Genomic DNA, 18,767 nt, shown 5'->3' with positions numbered 1-18,767 from the left:
ATGGTGGGTGGTGGCAATGATAGGGGACCAGTGCCGGGGGACTGGCTGCCTGCAGTAGAGCCAGCTGCTGACCATTCCCACTGCTCTGTCTTCCCACCGGCCATGCCTGGAACACAATCCTGAGACTGCCCTGCCCCACTCTCACCCTTTGCCCCTCGCACCGACAACCCTTTCCTTTCTTTATTTCTTTCTTTCTTTTTTTTTTTTGTGATGGTGTTTCTCTCTATCACCCAGGCTGGAGTGCAATGGTGAGATCTTGGCTCACCGCAACCTCCACCTCCCAGGTTCAAGGAATTCTCCTGCCTCAGCCTCCCAAGTATCTGGGATTACAGGTACCTGCCACCATGCCTGGCTAATTTTTTTTTTCTTCTTTCTACACACTCCTGGAAAAGCCTGCCTAATTTTCGTATTTTTAGTACAGACGGGGTTTCACCATGTTGCCTGGCTGGTCTCGATCCAGACTGGGATTAGAGGTGTGAGCCACCTTGCCCAGCCAGCACTGCCCTTTTCAAATCCTGCTCTGAACCGCGTGCTCTATGGGGTGCTTCCACTCCAACCGCAACAGGTTGGGCACTCACGTTGAGGTGGGTGACACCCCGGTCAATCTGTCGCCGGTGGCGGTTGGAAGTGGTAGGAGGTGCAGCAGGTGGCAGGCTGCGGTAGGAGATGGTGCCTGTGTGCCAGTTGGTCCAATAGACGCGGCCAGCCTTCACATGGACATCCATGGCATCAATGCGGACACTCTCGTCACCCTGGAACGCCTGCTCGTAAGCTGAATGGGGGTGCCCGGGGAAAAGGCTGCGGATCTCATTGTCATCGGCGATGTACAGGACCTGGTACTCAGAGCCTGGAAGAACAAGAGGCCAGGGCTGGGGCTGTGGGATGGAGATGGGCACTGCACCCAGCTCAGCTCCTTTCATACGAGCGGTGTCCTCTCTCCTGGTGGAACCATCTGCTCCGGCCAGAAGCTGCTGTTTACTCTCCCTGCTTGGGGTTGCAGGCTCCCCAGCCACACCTCTGGACCTCCTCCTCTCCTCCCCTGAGCTGATCTCCTGCAACCTGCTCCTTTCAGCCAGAAAACAGCCTCTGGATGGCATCACCATGCTCTCTGCTACAAACTGCCTGGCACATGCTCGAGGGTGTGTAGGCACGTGGGGTGTGTGTGCTTGGCATGGAGTGTGTGGGTGTGCATGGTGGGAGTGTGCGTGTATGGTATGTGTGTGCAGGGGTGTGTGTGAATGTGCACAGGTAAGCACAAGGCACAGGTGGGTGTCAAAGCGTGTGGGGAATGTGCAGGTGAGGCCCCATGTTTGTGAGTGTGCAATGCATGTCTGAGTGTGCTCTTGTCCCGGGGGTGGTGGCTGAGGAGGTGTGTGTAATTCAGAGCACTGCTGCACACCAGACTCCTTCAGTGAGCTGGCCCCAGGACATGCCCCCTCTGCTCAGGCCAGCCCTGTGCCCAGGCAGGAGCACCTAGGAGTCTGGAGCTTCCTGTCTGGGCAAGGTGTCCGCAGGAAGATATTCCACTGCAAGTCGGCCCCGTTTGCTATCCCGGCCGCCTATCCCCCCGCTCCCCGAGACTTTCTGCCCTCCGGCGGCAGCAGCACCTTCAGCCTTGCAGGTGTTGTGCGTCTTCATGAAGTTCCGAGCGCAGCTGCAGAGGTGGCCACCCTTGGTGTTGTTGCAGAGCTGAGAGCAGGTGCCGAAGCGCAGGCACTCGTTGATGTCTGGGGGTTACAGGGAAGGTCATGAGGGTCCATGGCTGGTGTGTCCGTCCCCATTCCGCTCCGTTTTCCTACCTTGGCATCCGGGCTGGCCGGGCACGGTGTGGAAGCCTGAGCGGCAGGCACAGTAGGCTGCTTTCTCGGTGCGCACACAGCGCGCCTCGTCCCCACAGATGCTGGCGTTGGTGGTACAGCTGGTCAGCTTGGGGTCTGTGGGGGACAGAGAGTGGATGCCCCCTGCCCCAGCCACCCCAGGCCGGGGCTCAGATCGCCCCCGCCGCTCCCCTCCCTGTGGGTGCGCCGTCTGCTTCTGGGCCTCACCGATGTTGCAGTCCTCCTCATCGGAGCCGTCCCCGCAGTCGTCAAACAAGTTGCAGCGTAGGGAGGAGGAGAGGCAGCGCTGGTTCCGGCACAAAAACTCCTTCTTGTCTTTGCAGTGGGTGGTCTGGGCCGTCGGGGGCTCTGAGGAGGGGGGAGGCTTTAGGCCCTGAGTATTCACCCCTGCCCTTCCTCCCACAGTGACCCCATAGATACCAGGGGCTCCCAATTCCTAATTGACAAGGCTTGCAGGGGGAGCAGGTCAAATGTTCGGGTTCCCAGCCCCACCTGAGACCTGGGGCATCAGGCAGCTCCTGAAGCCTCCCCCAGGGGCTCCTCTGTCCCAACAAAGAGCCCCCAAGATCCCAGCAATGGCTCCTCCCCTTCCTGGGCAAGTCCTCCTGGTTAATCCTAACCCCGACGCAGCTCCTACGAAGCCCACATTTGCGTCCCCAGCCCACCGCCAGCGCCCCCCAGGCTTCCCGTCGGCCCCCTGCTCACCACAGTCCTCTTCATCCGTCCCATCCCCACAGTTGTCTGTGCCGTCGCATTGGCGCCCAATCCACAGACAGACACGGTCATTCTTGCAACGGAAGGGCCGGTTGGGAGGGCACACGAACCGGGCTGTGGCAGCCAGGGGGACACAGAGCCACAGTCAGTCTTGGTGGGGTGGCTGCTGGACACAGGGGAGCCAGGGAGCCCCGCCCCAAATCTCACCACACTCCTCGGGGTTCTCATCGGAGTTGTCCCCGCAGTCGTCCTCGCCGTCGCACTTCCAGGCCAGCAGCTTGCACAAGGTGTTGTTGCACTGGAACTCGTCCAGGGGGCAGGTCCGCACTGGAGCCGGGGAAGCCGAGAGCGAGGATGAGCCATGAGCCCACCCAGATGCTCTCTCCACAGGTGGGGGCTCCAGGCTCATAGGGGTCACCAGGCAAGCAGTGGCACAGCCAAACTGGAGCCAGGTCTCTTAATTTTCTACTTGGTGGGGCAAAACTGCTTCCTCTGGTGTTAAGGGAGAAGAGGCCATTTTTGGGGGGTGTCCAGAGGGACTCAGAGGGCAATCCTTCTCTGGTACGTGCCAGGGCACTGGGCTGTGTAGTTCCACAGCGGGGATAGGGAACAGCACTGGGCTGGGAGTGGGAGACCAGGTTCCCACCCCTGTAGAGCCAGGACATCTGCCCGCACAGTTGGGATTTCTGCTGTAAGCTCGAGTCTTCTCTCACCCTGGGCTTCACCTGCCTCCTCTGGCTGCCAAGGCCAGGTAGGTCAGCCAGGGACAGGCACTGTCTCACTGTCCCAGGAAGGGAAAATGGGTAGGGCTTTTCTTCCTGGGGCAGCAGACTGTCTCGGAGAGACTTGTGGGGTGGGGCCTAGACAAGCGCAGCCCTCAGGGTTTGCTGGATTTCAGCTCAACTGGTCCCCTAGACCACATGGCATTGAGCTGGGCACAACCTGCACAAAACTGTGTCTGCAGGACCCTGTGTCTTGTTTACTGCTACGTCCCTAACACCTATGACCATGCCTGGCATGTGGTAAACGCTCTATGAGTATTTGTTGCATGAAAAATGAATATAGAAAAGAAAGAACAAGTGAATGACTGGGCCATGTGACAGGGCGGGCAGCAGAGAGAGGACCCAGGGAGAGCAAGCCAGGGGCGCACCACCAGTGCTGCAGGCCTCCTCGTCGCTGCCATCCATGCAGTCGGCGTCCGCGTCACAGCGCCAGCGCAGCGGGATGCAGTGGCCGCTTTTGCACTGGAACTGGTCCATGTCACAGCGGGGGGTGCAGTCTTTCTGTGGGCATAGGTGCAGGCAGCCGGTCAGCTCTCGACACCCCTGAGCCCTGCCGGAACGCCTCTGAGGCCCCCTCCCTCCTTCTCATCTCTGCGCCCACCTCGTCTGAGCCATCTGCGCAGTCATGGTCCCCATCGCATTTCCAGCGCCCCGCAATGCAGCGGCCGTTGGCACAGGAGAACTCACTCTCGGAGCAGGGTCTCGGGGCTAGGAAGGACAGGGGGAGACAGGCCCAGGAGGGTGGGCACAAGGACTCCAGGCCTCAGCAGTGCCACAGTTCCCAGCCCAAGGCCCATCCCCATGCCTCTGAAGTCCGCAGTTGACTGACCCAGAGGCTGAGCCAGGCCTGGCAGAGCCCACTGGCTGCCCCTGTGGAACAGCTGGGCACAGAGGGTGCTCACACTCACCCCATGAGACAGACACCAGAGAGGGCACAGGTGCCTGGCCTTGCTCTCAGGACAGACTGTATTTGGGGAGGGGAGGGAGAGGCAAGACCACTAAGACAAGCACCAGGGTTTGGGGAGAGGCCGATCAAGGATGATGGGGAGAGGCACGGCACAGAGACAGGGGGCTCTGGGGCAGAGGTGGGGGTGTGGTGGGAACACGGGCACATCAGAGACACCTACCTCTGCAACCCCGAGAGGACAGTGTGAAAATGGAGAGAAACATGAGATGAGGTGAAATGACACAAACTCAAATACACGACATGAAGTGGGGTGGGTGAGGAGGGTGGCTCCTGCCCCTGCCCTGGGAGGTGGCCGCCAGCTCTGGCTCGGCCTGTGGCAGGAGGGTGGTGTGGCAAGGGCCAGGCCTGGGAGGAGTTCTCTCGGGCTGGGCAGGTGGGGACGTACTGCAGCTCTCCTCGTCGGAGTTGTCACCACAGTCGTTGTCGTAGTCACACTGCCAGCGGCCGGGCACGCAGCGGTTGTTCTTGCAGCGGAACTGGTACGGCTCGCAGGTGCGCTCATCTGGAGGAGGCAAGTGTCAGGGCAGTCAGGGACAGGGCTGGGGCAGACACTAGGGTCCAGCCAGGCGTAGTCAGCCTGGCCCAGCGGGGAGGGTGGGTATCTCAGCTTGGGAAGGGTCAGCCTCGGGGAACCCAGCTGGTGTTTTGAGATGTGGGGTCTACAAGGAGGTCTGAGGACAGGAGACATGGGGGTGCATGGGCAGCTGCTTTGGGGAGGAGATGAATGGATCCCATAGGGTGGGCAGGGAAAACTCTGCACAAGTATATGCTGGTGAGGTGTGGGCAGGGAAACTGGGAGGCACAGGGCACAGAGGGATGTGGGGAAGTGAGCTCCAGCCAGACTTTCCTTCCCAGCCCCAGGATGCTTGGCACCAGAGCCACGCTGACGAGTCAGTAGCGGCCCCCAGCCCTCCATCTGCTGGGGTGCCATGCCTCCCACCCAGGTAGACCACCTTCCTCCTGGAGTGGGGTCTCTGCTCACCACACTCTTCCTTGGGCTCATCCGAGCCATCCCCACAGTCATCCTCTCCGTCACACTTCCAGCGCGCCGGGATGCAGCGGCCCGAGTCCTTGCATCGGAACTCATCCACACCACAGGTCATCTGGGCTGCAAGCGGGTGGGCACAGGGTGAGGATGAGGCTCCTTCCAGGAGTGTGCCAGGAGGGTGGAGAGGGCGTGTGAGCGGCCACTGAGGGGGTCGCTTGTCAGGGCGGTGGGAGCAGCAGACACGGGAGGGAGCTGGGCTCCAGGCCAGGCAACTCACTGCAGTTGGCGGGCTCGTCACTGCCATCCACACAGTCATTGTCCCGGTCGCAGACCCAGACCCGGGGGATGCAGCGTTTGGTAATGGAGCACTGGAACTGGTTGGGGGCGCAGGTCACCTCGGCTGTGGGGCAGCGAGAGAATGAGGGCCCTCCCTTACACCCACCACCCAGTTCAGGATCACCATCTACTTTCTCTCCCAAGCTCTGGCCTTGGTCCTGACAGCAACTTCTTGGGAGCAAAGAACAATTTTTTTTTTTTTTTTGAGACAGAGTTCCACTCTTGTCGCCCAGGCTGGGGTGCAATGGTGCAATCCTGGCTCACTGCAACCTCCGCCTCCCAGGTTCAAGCGATTCTCCTGCCTCAGCCTCCCTAGTTGTTGGGATTACAGGCGCCCACCACCACGCCCAGCTAATTTTGTATTTTTTAAGGAGAGATGGAGTTTTGCCATGTTGTTCAGGCTGGTCTCAAACTCCTGACCTCAGGTGGTCCACCTACCTCAGCCTCCCAAAGTGTTGAGATAACAGGCATGAGCCACTGCGCCTGGCCCGGAAGAACAGTTTATCCCCTTTTGGTGCTTTTTGTTTTCTGAATTTCTCTATCTCTATATCATGCACAATGATTTTTATGAGCAAAGCAAGTTACACCCAATATAATTTGTGTGGTCCAACTACTAAAGCTGTTTGAGAGCCTCTCGAAGCTGTGGGGAGATTCCGCCTGCCCTGTTTCCGTGTCATCTCCCACCACCGTCCCCCACCTGACGCTGCTCCTCATCCCCGCCAGCCACCGCCTCCGGCACTCACGGCAGTCCCTCTCATCCTCCCCGTCTCCGCAGTTGTCCTGCCCGTTGCAGCGGAAGATGCCGGGAATACAGCGGTTGGTGTTGGTGCACTTGAACTGACTGGGCAAGCAGACGTGGATGTCTGTGGGGGGAGAAGGGGGTGACTCGTGGTGAAGGGAGGACTCACGGGCAGGGAGAGGGCCCCCATCCCTCAGCGGGAAAGGCACAGGCTTGAGCTGAAGGAATCCAGCCCGGAGAGCAAGCCGACATGGGCTGCAACATCCCTGACCTTGAAAGCCCCAAATCCTGGGGTGGGGAAGATGCTGGGGAAGGAGGGAGGGTGGCCCGGCAGCACTTTACCGCAGTTGGCCTCATCACTGTTGTCCTGGCAGTCATTGTCGCCGTCACAGATGAAGGCCGGGTTTGTGCAGATGCCTGTGGAGCACTGGAACTGTCCCGGCCGGCACTTGAACTCGGCTGCCGGAGAAGGGGGAGGCTCAGCGTCAGAGCAGCTGCGGTGGGCGCCGCCAGGTCCCCTTGCAGGGCGCTGCAGCCCCGGCCTTCCTGGTGGCCATCTAAAGCCTCAGGAGCCAGGCCGCCCCCGACACAGCTGAGGAACCTCCTGTCACCCCAGCAGGCACTCACGACAGTCGGGAGGCTCATCCGAGTGGTCCCCGCAGTCATCCTCGGTGTCACACTTCCACCAGAAGGGGATGCACTTGTCGTTCTTGCACACAAACTGGAGGGCAGGCGGGGGCAAGAGGGGTTGGTGGGGGTCTGGGGAACTTAGAAGTCTTTGTTTTGAGGGACTTGGATGTTTCAAACAAGTTGTGGGGGTCAGGGTGTTCCGGGGCCGGTTGGGCTATGGCGAGTGCAGGAAGGCCAGGCGTGGGGCTGCGTGGGGCAGAGTGGGGAAGGCAGCACCGGGGCATGGCGAGGAGGGTCAAGGTTAGGGTGTGGAGGTGTCTGTGTGAGGTGACGGGGGTAAAAGTATTGCTGTGGGGAGACAAGAGGTAGGCAAGAAATGTCGGGGTGTTAGCGTGGGAAAACCAGATGCATGAGGACATTAGGACAGAGCAGGTGTTGGGGTCCAAGGAGGATTGGGGGTCAGGGAGTGGGCACTGGTGATGGGGTCTGGGGGACAGCCTCACCTGGCTGGCCGTGCAGTTGGACACACAGGTGCGCCCGTCGCTGCCCAGGTAGAAGTTGGTGGGGCAGGCACATTTGTAGCCTCCCCCGGGGGACAGCAGGCACAGGTTGCTGCAGCCACCATTGTTGACCTTGCAGGGGTGATTGGGCACTGCCAGAGAAAACGTGGTCACACAGTGGCCGGGAGACCCAGTCTGTGGCTGCTCCGGGGCCAGGAGCCACAGGCAGAGTAAGGCAGCACTCTCTGGTGACATTTTCTAGTTTTCCAATGGCTGCCTCATTTACTCTATCCTGGACAGAGGTGGGTGGGTCTAAACCCTGCCTCTTTTAGGACGGAGCTGAAGCCAGAGACAGGAGAGGATTCTTTCAAAGTCCCAGGATCAGGCCAGGGCTGTAGGCCGGCTCCCCACCTCCTCTGTGCTTCCCTCCTTAGGGCCTGCCTTGCTTCTGGAGGCCGGCACCCAGACCCCCACTTGACTGGCCTCAGGGCCTTGCTGCTGCCAGACTTCAGGGCTGGATCCAGGCTGGGCTGAAGCTCTCGAGAGCCGGCCCATCCCCTGTCTAGACCCTCCTGGAGTCTCCCAGTGTGTGGCTAGGAGAGCGTGGTTGATGCTGGAGAAGGGGTGAGCAGGAGCTCCCAGGGACCCTGACCCTTCGCTTGCTCCCACCCCTTGCCCGCTCACCGTCCGGCTGGCGCAGGGCATGGAAGACGTGCAGGTCCATGGGCCGGTGCAGCGTGCTGATGAGGAGCGTTTTGTTGGTGCCGGTGGTCTTGTGGGCTCGGTTGATGGACTTTGTTTCCCAGTCGGTCCAGTAGACGTAGTCCTCAAACAGGGTCAGTGCGAAGATGTGCGGGATGTCCTGGCTCAGCACTGCAGGGCCAAGGGGCAGGCACGGCACTGGTCAGCCCGAGCTCGGACAGGGTACCAGCCCACTCCACCTCCTCAAGCCCTATCACCACCCTGAGAGGTGGGTATCAGCCCCAGTTCCAGATGGTTCAAGGGCCCCCCATGGTCTCACAACTAACAAGTGTCAGACCTGGAGTTCAAACCCAGACTGCCTCATGGCAAGTTCCTACCCGCCAGTGCAGGGTTCCCCTTGGGAAGTGGGGAGTGCTGCACTCCCCAATCTCAGGCCTCCCACCCCACCCTTCTTGGGGCCTCTCCTCCAGAACTGTGTATACAAGCGAAGGGCTCTCCTCCTCCTTCCCATGTGAGCCGGGTGGTGGCCAGGCCCGGGAAGCCCCTCAGGTCCTCTGAACCACATGCCTCAGTGAGGGTGACCTCAGACCGTGTCCTCTGCTTGTTTTTTTTTTTTGAGATAGAGTTTCCCTCTTGTTGCCCAGGCTGGAGTGCAGCGTTTCAATCTCGGCTCACTGCAATCTCCAACTCACAGGTTCATGCAGTTCTCTTGCCTCAGCCTCCTGAGTAGCTGAGGTTTTAGTAGAGACGAGGTATCTCCATGTTGGTCAAGCTGGTCCTAAACTCCTGACCTCAGGTGATCCACCCGCCTCGGCCTCCCAAAGTCTTGGGATTATAGATGTGAGCCACTGCGCCCGGCCTGTCCTCTGCTTTTTATGTCCACTCTTGCCCCCAAAACTTGATCCCCTGTCACTTCATATCCCAATCCCCACCGAATGTGCTGCGTCTGGATAGCCTCACTGGGGCACTGACCGACATGGCGATTGGAGCCATCTAGGCTGGCAAACTCGATGTAGTCCTCGCGGGCGTCGGCCCAGTAGATACGCTCAGTGACATAGTCCAGCGTCAGGCCGTTGGGCCACGTGATCTTGGTGTCCACGATGACGCTGCGGCTGGACCCATCCATGCCAATTCGGCCGATCAGTGAGTGGTCACCCCAGTCTGTCCAGTACAGGTACCTGGCGGTGGGTAGGCAGTGAGCTCCCGGAGATGCTGTAAACCGTCCCACTGGTGGCCTGCATGGAGGCTGGACTCGGATGCTGAGGGTGCCACGTGCTTCCAGGGGTTCCCCCAACCCTCCTCAGCCACATACCCGTTCTGCACGTCCACCACGAGAGCCCTGGGCTCACGGAGGCCAGAGCTGACCAGCACCGTCCGATAGGCCCCATTGAGCTTGGACACCTCGATGGTGTCCCGGCCTTTGTCACACCAGTACAGGTTGCCACCCACCCAGTCCACAGCCAGCCCATCGGGGTTGCTGAGGCCTGTACGGTGCAGGACCTGCAGGAAGGGGCGGGGGAGGGAGAGCCTTGGGTGACCTTGGGGAGGACCTGCAAGCCTCTGTGAGGCTCAGCCTCCCCACATGTAAAATGGGGTAGAGCGCCCTCTGCCAGCTCTGTTGGGAGAACCATGGAAGTAAAATGCCCAGTTCTGGGCATGACACTATGTAGGTATCAGCAGAGGCTCTAGGAGAGGGGTCTCTAAGTGAATGGGAACACACCCCAAGCCCCACAGTGCTTGGTCAGACCTCAGGGGGAACTTCCTGATAATGAGGGAGATAAGGGGCCAGCAGCAAGGGGAAGAGTAAGAGAAATCTCCCATTCCTTGCTGTCTGGGACCGGAGGAGAGGGAGCAGCTAGAACGAGCAGCCACATAGTGACTAGTGAGCGAGAAGGAAGCGGTCTGGCTGGGTAAGGGTTGGGGGGAGATGATCTGAAAACAGAGCCAGCTGGGGCGGCCTGGTGTTGGTGGCCAACGACCGCCTGCCTCACCTGCACGTTGCTCCCGTTAAGGTGCATCCTTCGGATCATGCTGCCCTGGGTCGTCACATCCGTCCAGTAGATCATCTGCTCTCGGTAGTCAAAGTCCAAGGCAACGGCATTGTTCAGGCCCTGGATTTGGAGAGTCGGGGACAGCAGAAGTCCGTTGTGGCAGCAGGGGCCACACTTGCATTTCGGGGAGGGATGGCCGGACACAAGCGGGGAAACTGGTAAGGGAGACTGTGCTGGGTCTGGGGGAGGAGCACCAGGGAGGAGAGCCTGGGTTTGGCACCTGCTTAAGCAATGTGTAGTTGGAGCCGTCCAGGTTGAGCTTGCGCAGGTAGTACCGGTTGGCGAAGATCAGAAACGGTTCTTCGTCTGCAGACAGAGAATCTCGCCTCAGCTCCTGGCACATTCTAGCAGCCCCGGTCTCCAGCCTGTCTGGAGCTCTGCTGCTCGAGCAGTCCCGCACAGCCCGCAGCTGCCTGGGTCACCTCATGCCTTCCAAGCATACATCTCACCGGTCACAGCCTTGCAGCTGTGGGGGTCACCGCCGCGGGGTGCGTAGCCCTCCACACACAGACACTTATAGCTGCCATGGGTGTTGATGCAGCGCTGGCTACAGGGGAAGGTGGTGCTGCACTCGTCCACGTCGGCACACGTCCGGCCGTCGTCCTTCAGCCGGAAGCCAGGGCGGCAGCGGCACTGCGGGCACAGTGAGCCTCGGGCTGGGTGTGTGGCAGGGTCCAAGCCTTCCACCCTGCAGACCTGGCTCAGAGACCTGGATCCCCTCTGCCCAACCTCGCCAGGAGCAGCAGCACATGGGTACTGAGCCCACCCAGCTGGCTGTCTGGCCCTCAGTCACACAGAACCAGGTGCCTGAGGCCGCCGCATTTCCACACAGTGACGGATGTTTCTGCACCCAGGGTTCACAGTCCAGGCCTCCTCTGTGTGCCCCCAAGCGTCATCTGACAGAGCTGCACATGCCCTCCAGCTGGAAACGCTTTCTTCCCGTGGCTGTTCTCCTGCCTCAGCAGCTGCTCCTTCTCAGGCTCTTCTGCTGGTCCCCTCACCTCCCTGCTCCTGGCTGTTGCTCAGCTCGGGGCTCAGACTTTGGACTCCTCTATTCTCCACCTACACTGCTCCCTTGGGAATCATATGCAGACTCAAAGATTCAAATAGCATCGCTATGGTGATAACTCCCAGGCTTCCCTCTGCAGCCTGGGCCTCTCCCTTGAACTCCAGACCTGTGTATCTCTTGCCTACTTGGTGCCTCACTCCTCTCACACCCCATATCTCATCTGTCAGCAAATTGCTGGCTCTACCTGCCAGATAGAGGTGGACCCCAACCAAGGAGGTCTCTGTCTCATTCACTGCTGAATCCCCAATGTCTAAGGGATTTATGAATGAATAAGGCAGTAGAGAAAGGCGTTTCTGGCGGGTCTGGGGTGTGGAAGCTCCTCCCCAGGGCTGGGCATACCTTGAAGCCGATCTTGAGGTCCTCACAGTCCTGGCTGCAGCCACTGAGCTTGCGGCTGAGACACTCATTGATGTGGCAGCCACGCTCGTCCGAGCTGTCGCCGCAGTCATCCTGGCCATTGCAGAGCAGGGCCTCAGCCACACAGCGCCCGCTGTTGCACAGGAACTGTGACGAGGCATTGCACTTGTGCTCTGCGGAGGGTGGGGGTGGCAAGTCAGTGGGGTCCCAGGCAGTCTGGGGAGCGGGCAGAGGGAAGCCAGGTCTGGGGCCCACCTGGGCTGGTGCAGTGTGGGTTCTTGGGAGCCTCGTCGCTCTGGTCGTGGCAGTCATTCTCGCCATCGCATTCCCACTGGCGGGAGCTCAGACAGCGGCCATTGGCACAGCGGAACTCGCTGGGGCCGCAGGTCGGGTACTCTGGGGGAGGAAGGGACCTGTGAGGCTGATGCCCTGACCCAGCGGAGGGCAGGGCCCCTCCCACCCCTGCCGAGGGCTCACCACACTCAGGGGACTCGTCGGAGCCATCTGCACAGTCACGGTCGTGATCACACACGAAGTGCTTGGGGATGCACTGGCGGTTCTGGCACATGAACTCGCGGTCGTCACAGGTGCTGTTGTACACTGTGGACAGAGGTGGACATGGCCCTTCAGTCCTGCCCGGCCAACGGCCGACTGCCCCACCTGGCCTCCTGTGGTTCTCCGGGTAGAGTGGGCAGAGCACTGGACAGGGAGTCTGGACGCCTGGGCTGCAGCTATGGCTCTGCCCCCGCAACCCCCGCCAAGGCATTTCCTCTCCTGCACCCAGCGTCCCCATCTGCAAAGCGAGACTGTAGCCATTTGCTGTCCACCCGCTCCCCTCCGTCCTGCCACTCACAGCAGCCAGCTGCAATGCTCTCGTCTGCGCCATCAGCACAGTCTTTATCACCGTCACAGAGCCAGCGCTCGGGGACGCACACATGGGTGCCAGGGCAGGAGAAGGAGGAGGGGCCGCACGTCTTGCCTTCTGTGGGGGGAGAGGGGGCCACTGAGAGACTTAGGAGTGGGCAGAGCAGGCGGAACAGGGTCAGCAGAGGAGGCATGCACTTGCTGCTGTGCTACCATCTGCAGGGGTATCTGTGTGTGGGGTGGGGTTGGGTGGGGTTCATCCCTGGGGGCCTCCCCCGGCCCAATCCCAGCTTCCTCACCACAGTGAGCAGCCTCGTCTGAGCCGTCCCCACAGTCATCGCTGCCGTCACACAGCCACTGCTTGGAGATGCAGCGATGGTTCTGGCACTCAAACTGGGCCTCTGAGCAGAACTTGTCTGGGGCAGTCGGAAGCCATAGTTAGATGGGGAAGGGCGGGGGACACCCACCTGGGCAGGCCGATGCCACGGGAAGGACAGGAAGAGATGCCCATGGCACCCTGCTGTGGGGGGTCAGCAGCAGCTACAGGCAGAGTCCCCAGATCTCTGCTCCAGAAGTGGGGTGTGGGGCAGGGGTGAAAGCCCTGGGTGCCCTTTCCAAAGGGGCCTCGCCCTAGGAGAGGGGGCCCGGTAGGTTTTCGGAGCACTGAGTGGTCACTCACTGCAGTGGGTCTCGTCCTCGCCGTGTTCACAGTCATCCTCCTTGTCACACGTCCAGCTCATGGGGATGCAGCGCCCACTGGGGCAGGCGAAGTAATTCAGGGGGCATCTGGGGCGCTTCACACCTGGGGGGGGGCAGGTGTGAGGGCCCTGCTGACCGCAGGCTACCACCCACCACACACCTGCCACTGCCCACCTGGGCAGTCACGCTCATCACTGTAGTCCCCGCAGTCGTTGGCGCCGTCGCACACCCAGCTGGGTGCGTAGCAGAGCGAGGTCCGCTCGCAGGGCTGGAAGAGCACGCCCTTCACACCCAAACGGAAGTAGCTGCTGCAGTCGGTGGCACCTGGTGGGGGGCAGGGGTGAGGGTGATACCTGGTTCCCCCCCACCCCTGGCATCACCCCCCCTCACTGGGGAAGCTGCCAGCCCTAAGGCGCCTTCATGCGTTTCCAAAAGTTGAGTGGTGCCCTTCCAGCGGGGCGCTGTCTGCACCGTGTCTACTCACTGCCCCCTCTCGGAACCCCAAGGGAGCCCGGGAGCAGGAGCGGGATGGGGACAGGGCCTGAGGGAGATGGAGGCTGCCAGGGGGCTGAGGGAAGGCAGAAAGGAACGTGGGCAGGTGCAGGAGGGCCTGAGGCAGGAGACGCAGCAAGCGGTGGGGAGGAGCCTGGGAGGTGCCAGCAAAGGGCGTCACTTACTGCAGTTCATCTCATCTGAGGCATCCTCGCAGTCCACAAACTGATTGCAGCGGCTGGAGTTCCCGATGCAGGTCCCGTCCCGGCAGCGGAACTCTCCCACACCGCAGGCTGTCTCTAGAACAGGGCCCGCCCCATACCATCAGCCCAGTTTTCTCTGGGGGCCAGGAGGACGCAGGACAGAGCTCTTGGCCCACGGCACCTGCCCTGGCCTGTCACAGAGTACCTTAGACACCATGGGGCCCAAGGACAAAGCTCAGCCAGGGAGAGAGTGGGCAGGAACTGGGGGACAGATGGGCTATGCCAGTGCGCCCACTCACTGTTGCAGGGGATCTCGTCGGAGCCGTCCCCACAGTCATCAGCCCCGTTGCACCACAGCATGTTGGACACACAGCGGCCGTTGTTACACTGGCGGAAGGTCTTCTTGCAGCGGCGGGAGTCTGCAGGTGGAGGAGGCCGTGTGTCAGCCACACGTGCAGGAAAGAGGCTGCGGTGCTGACGTCCTACACATGTCCAGCTCGCCTCCCCACAACCCAAAGGCCCCGTCCAGGCTAACAGTGGTTCTGCCTTCCATGAGCTCCCAAGACTCATGGTCAGGAAGCCGGGTCCTGATCCTGCTCCACCCTGCAGGGGCTGAGGCGGCAGCTGGAGGGCCAGGGGCCTGAGGGAGGAGGACCTGGGCTCTGGGCCTGGAAGAGGCAGGGGCTGGAGGGATCTCCTTACTGCAATAGGACGGCTTCTCATCAGACTTGTCCTTGCAGTGGGAGACACCGTCGCAGGTCAGGCTGAAGTTGATGCACTCGCCGTTAGCACACTCAAACTCATCTTGTGCTCGGCAAGAGGAATTCACCGCTGGGGAGGGAGGTGGAGGGAGCTTTCTGAGTCAGGGCTGTGGGCCCCAGTGCCCACACCTCTTCCCCCCAGGAGCTGAGGTTATCATCAGCTTCTTCTTGGCAAAAGGCTTTATGGGGCTCTGCTGGGGCGTGTGGGGGAGACGGTCACCATCCCCAGTGTGTGCTCTGGTTTCCTGCCAGCCCCTCCCCTTCCCTCCCTCTCTCACCTCGGCAGGTGAGGTCCTCCTGGAGGATTCGGCCCCCTCGGCACGAGCAGTTGACATGGCCCTGGTGAGTGAGCAGACACAGGTCCTGGCAGCCACCGTTGTTAATTCGGCACGGAGAGAGTTCACCTGAGCAGAGACAGGGCGGGCACAGGGCTGCAGAGTGTTCTCTGCTGTGCATGCACCCAGAGCGTGCCCACCCACTCACCAACTTCCCGGAGCTCCCAAGCCTCCACATGGCCATGGCAGGCACAGCACTTGCAGCCGGGGGGAGGGCATGGGGATGGCTGCTGCAGGAGGGCCAGGTGCATGGGGTTTGCATCGGCTGTGCTGTTGAGGATGTGTGTGCTTTTAGGCAGTGCACTGTGGACTCTGAGAATTGTTTCTGGGAGATTCCAGTCTGAGGGCCTTGAGATCACAGGTGCAATAGAGCCCCAGGGCACATGGAAGAGGCCTGGGAAAGCTGCAGGTCTGTTGTGGGGGCGCTGGGGCATGTACTGGTGCCTGCTGAGGGCGCGTGCACCCAGGCTCTCGAGTGTCTGTATGGCTCCAAGTGAGGGTAGTGACCAGGGTGGGTGGTGGGGGCACTGAGGGCATGGATGAGCCCTGAAGGGCGGGGGTGACATGAATGTGTGTGTGTGATGTGGAGATGCCAGGCCTGTGCTGAGTCCATCTGTGTGCACAGGTGTCTTGGGGAGAAACGGTAGAGGAGCACTGGGGGTTTTGCAGTTTCAAAGGTGTGTACAGCTGTGTGTGTCTGCGTAATGGAGGCCCAGGGCGAACGGGACCAGCCAAGTGTGAGTGGGGTGTGTGTGTGTGTGTGTGTGTGTGTATCCGTGTGGTGTATGTGAGTGCGTCCTGTGTGTGGTATGTGGTGTGTGTGTGAAGTGTGTTGTTCGTGGTGGGTGTGTGGTGTATGTGTGTGTGTCCTACGTGTGGTGTGTGTAGTGAGGTGTGGGTGCTGTGTGTGCATATAGTGTAGTATGTGTGGTGTGTGTATGTGTTGCATGTGTGGTGTGGTGTGTGTGTGTAGTGATTGTGCATGTGGGGCATGTGTCCTGTGTGGTGTGTGTGGGGTATGTGTGTGGAGTGGCATATGTTGTGGTGTGTCTTTTGTATGGTGCAGTATGTATGGTGTATGTCTGGAGTGTGTGTATGTGGGGTGTGTGTGTGTGTGTGTTATGTGGTGTATGTGTGGTGTGTGGTGGTATGTGTAGTATGTGTCTTGTGGTGTGTGTATGTGGTATGTGTGTAGTATGTGCAGTGTGTGTCCTGTGTATAGTATGGTGTGTGTGGTATATGGTGTATGTGTTGTGTGTGTATGTGGTGTGTATGTGTGGTGTGTGTGGTATGTGTGGTGTGTTGTGGTGTGTTTGCACTGTGGTTATGTGGTATGTGTGTGGTGTGTGGGTGTATGTGTATGTGATGTGGTGTGGTGTATGTAGTGTAGTATTTGTGGGCTGTGTGTGTGGTGCATGGTATGTGTGTGGGAGTGTGTATGTGATGTGTGTGTGGTATTTGTGGGGGAGTGTGTGGTGTAGGGGTGTGTGTGTGGTGTGGGGGGTGTGTGTTGTGTGTGTGATGTGTGTAGGTGTGGGGTGTGTGTGTGTGTGTGGTGTGTTGTGTATGTGTTGTGTGAGATGTGTGTAGGTGTGGTGTGTATGTGGTGTGTGCTATGCATGGTACGTGTGTGCATGTATGTGATGTGTGGTGTGACGTGTGATATGTATGCGTGTGGTGTGTGTCCTGAGTGTTATGTGTGTATATGGTGTGTATGTCTGGTATGTGTCCTATTTGTGGAGTGTGTGTTGTGTGTGGTATGTGTGCTGTGTTGTGTGTTGCATGGGGAGTGTGTATGTGGAGTGTATGGTGTGAGGTGTGTATGTGGTGTGGTATATGTAAGTGGTGTGTGTGGTTTGGTGTGGGGTGTGTGTGTGTGTTGGGGCGTGTGTATGCAGTGTGTGGTGTATGTATGGTGTGGTGTAGTATGTGTATGGGGGTGTGTAGTGTGTGGGATATATATGTGGTGTTGTGTGTGTGGTGTAGTATGTGTGGCATGTGTGAGATATGGGGGGGGTGTGGCACGTGTATCTGTGTGGTGGTGTGTGTGTGGTGTTTGTATGCGCAGGCACGACAGGCAGCAGGGCGAGGCAGGTGGCAGCCCCACTCACAGCTGTTGGTGTCGTTGGCCACGGCGATGATGCCCATGGGCTGCTGGGGGATGTCCACACGCAGCAGCTTCATGTTGCTGCCCACGTGCTTGTTGGCCCGCTGCACTGCCCGCCGCACCCAGTCAGTCCAGAAGATGTGCTCTCCATACACAGCCAGCCCGAAGGGGTGGACAGGCTCTGACTTCAGGATCACCTGTGGAGACAGCGTCATCACTGTCACGGCATTGCTCGGGCCTCTCACCCCGTCTCCACCGGACCACAGCCTGGCCTGGCATCCGACAGCCACAGAACGGGGGCCCACAGAGGCATCCTGCCATCTGCCTCATTTAGCTGACGAGGAGCAGGCTGGACAGGGTGGGGTTGCCCAAGGCTAGGGCCTGGAGGGACTGACCTCCTCCCAGCTGCTCCCACTGTGTCTGTGCCCCATAGCCTCCTCCTTGGCTGACGGCCGACCCTGGCCCTGGCCTCCCCTCAGCCACCCGCCCGCCCCCACCCAGCAGACTCACATATCGGTGGGAGCCATCATACTCGCACCGCTCGATCTTGTCCAGGGTGGCATCGGAGAAGTAGAGCTTCTCGGCACGGTGGTCGATGGCCAGGCCGTTGGGGGTGCGGATGTCCTTCTCGATGAGGGTCAGGACATTGGCTCCCGAGAGTGCTGCCCGCATGATGCTGGGGTGCTGCTCATTCCAGTTTGTCCAGAACATGAGGCTGGGGGGAGAGGGTCAGGGATCAGGAGGCAAAGCCCGAGAATCCGCCACATAGGGCACAGGCCAGGACGCGTAGGCACCTGGAACCCAGAGGCCCACCAGAGCAAGGCAACCTTAGAGCCATCGAAGCCAACAGCGCCCCGACGCCCAGGAAAAGCCCCGCTATTGCACACACAGTTCACGCACGACGTGGCTGAGTGCGAGGAGATGAAGGCCAAGCGTGAGATATGCACACTGCAGTATCTGGCAGTGACTGCCTATTTGCTGAGAAGAGAGACTGCAGCCAAGAGAGACAGCTCTGGGATTCCAGCCCTGGCTCTGCCACCCACCAGCTAGGTGCCCTCAGGCAACTTACTTAACTGCCCTGTGCCTCAGTTTCCTCCTCTATGAGGTGGGGATGGTAGCACCACCTGCCTCGCAGGGTGGTTGTAAGAGTGGAAGAAGTTAATCTCATCTTAAGGACAGATGGCACACGCTATGTGAGTATTTCCCAGGAATTTATTCTTAACTGCTCTCTTCTGTGCAGGGAGGCTGGCTCTCCTCCAGATTATTCAGGAAGCCCTTGTGGAGCTGAGTGTGGCGTGTGTCCCAGGTCCTGGGGTATGTGGGTTCTATCCTCAAGGAGCTCTCGAGTCCCCTTCTCCGTACTTTGTGGCCTTTCCCTGTTCGGGGTTGGAGCCACCATTCTCCCTCATACCTGCTCCGACCTCGAAGGAGCCTGTTGCCCTCTGAGCCTTGGTCAAGGAGGCAATGGGAAGAGCCAGCCCCAAATTATGCTCCTTGTGGGGCGGTGCTGAGGCTGGAGAGGGCTGTGGAAGGTCTCAGGGGCTGTCAAGCACCACCCTGGGTGTGATAGAGTGGTCCTTGGACCACCAGCATTGGGTGGTGAGTTCTGGGCCCTCGGTCCTAGAGCTTGGCA

At 59.9% G+C, this 18,767-nt stretch overlaps 1 protein-coding gene across 1 annotated transcript in view; it reads right to left on the bottom strand.

Moving 5' to 3' along the window:
* LRP1 (LDL receptor related protein 1) overlaps window positions 1–18,767 on the bottom strand; it is an 86,724-nt gene that overhangs the window by 5,470 nt on the left and 62,487 nt on the right. The window contains exons 43-76 of the mRNA XM_003926457.4: window positions 17,645–17,849; window positions 17,139–17,331; window positions 14,971–15,096; window positions 14,634–14,762; window positions 14,231–14,350; window positions 13,914–14,027; window positions 13,411–13,560; window positions 13,217–13,339; window positions 12,837–12,953; window positions 12,527–12,655; window positions 12,151–12,273; window positions 11,929–12,069; window positions 11,656–11,846; window positions 10,697–10,880; window positions 10,468–10,553; window positions 10,188–10,307; window positions 9,509–9,696; window positions 9,169–9,374; window positions 8,179–8,367; window positions 7,498–7,646; window positions 6,992–7,085; window positions 6,707–6,823; window positions 6,369–6,488; window positions 5,567–5,689; window positions 5,284–5,409; window positions 4,687–4,803; window positions 3,936–4,042; window positions 3,703–3,835; window positions 2,760–2,879; window positions 2,544–2,666; window positions 2,046–2,186; window positions 1,800–1,934; window positions 1,608–1,727; window positions 579–847 (exon numbers count right to left, since the gene is read on the bottom strand). Coding sequence (XP_003926506.3) covers window positions 579–847; window positions 1,608–1,727; window positions 1,800–1,934; window positions 2,046–2,186; window positions 2,544–2,666; window positions 2,760–2,879; window positions 3,703–3,835; window positions 3,936–4,042; window positions 4,687–4,803; window positions 5,284–5,409; window positions 5,567–5,689; window positions 6,369–6,488; window positions 6,707–6,823; window positions 6,992–7,085; window positions 7,498–7,646; window positions 8,179–8,367; window positions 9,169–9,374; window positions 9,509–9,696; window positions 10,188–10,307; window positions 10,468–10,553; window positions 10,697–10,880; window positions 11,656–11,846; window positions 11,929–12,069; window positions 12,151–12,273; window positions 12,527–12,655; window positions 12,837–12,953; window positions 13,217–13,339; window positions 13,411–13,560; window positions 13,914–14,027; window positions 14,231–14,350; window positions 14,634–14,762; window positions 14,971–15,096; window positions 17,139–17,331; window positions 17,645–17,849 — 4,828 coding nt within the window. The remainder of the gene's footprint in view (window positions 1–578; window positions 848–1,607; window positions 1,728–1,799; window positions 1,935–2,045; window positions 2,187–2,543; window positions 2,667–2,759; window positions 2,880–3,702; window positions 3,836–3,935; window positions 4,043–4,686; window positions 4,804–5,283; window positions 5,410–5,566; window positions 5,690–6,368; window positions 6,489–6,706; window positions 6,824–6,991; window positions 7,086–7,497; window positions 7,647–8,178; window positions 8,368–9,168; window positions 9,375–9,508; window positions 9,697–10,187; window positions 10,308–10,467; window positions 10,554–10,696; window positions 10,881–11,655; window positions 11,847–11,928; window positions 12,070–12,150; window positions 12,274–12,526; window positions 12,656–12,836; window positions 12,954–13,216; window positions 13,340–13,410; window positions 13,561–13,913; window positions 14,028–14,230; window positions 14,351–14,633; window positions 14,763–14,970; window positions 15,097–17,138; window positions 17,332–17,644; window positions 17,850–18,767) is intronic.

The sequence above is a fragment of the Saimiri boliviensis genome, chromosome 7 (assembly GCF_048565385.1).
Source record: "Saimiri boliviensis isolate mSaiBol1 chromosome 7, mSaiBol1.pri, whole genome shotgun sequence".
NCBI lineage: Eukaryota > Metazoa > Chordata > Mammalia > Primates > Cebidae > Saimiri > Saimiri boliviensis.
Note: the sequence above shows the minus strand (reverse complement) of the source record. Positions and strands in the feature narration are given on the sequence as shown.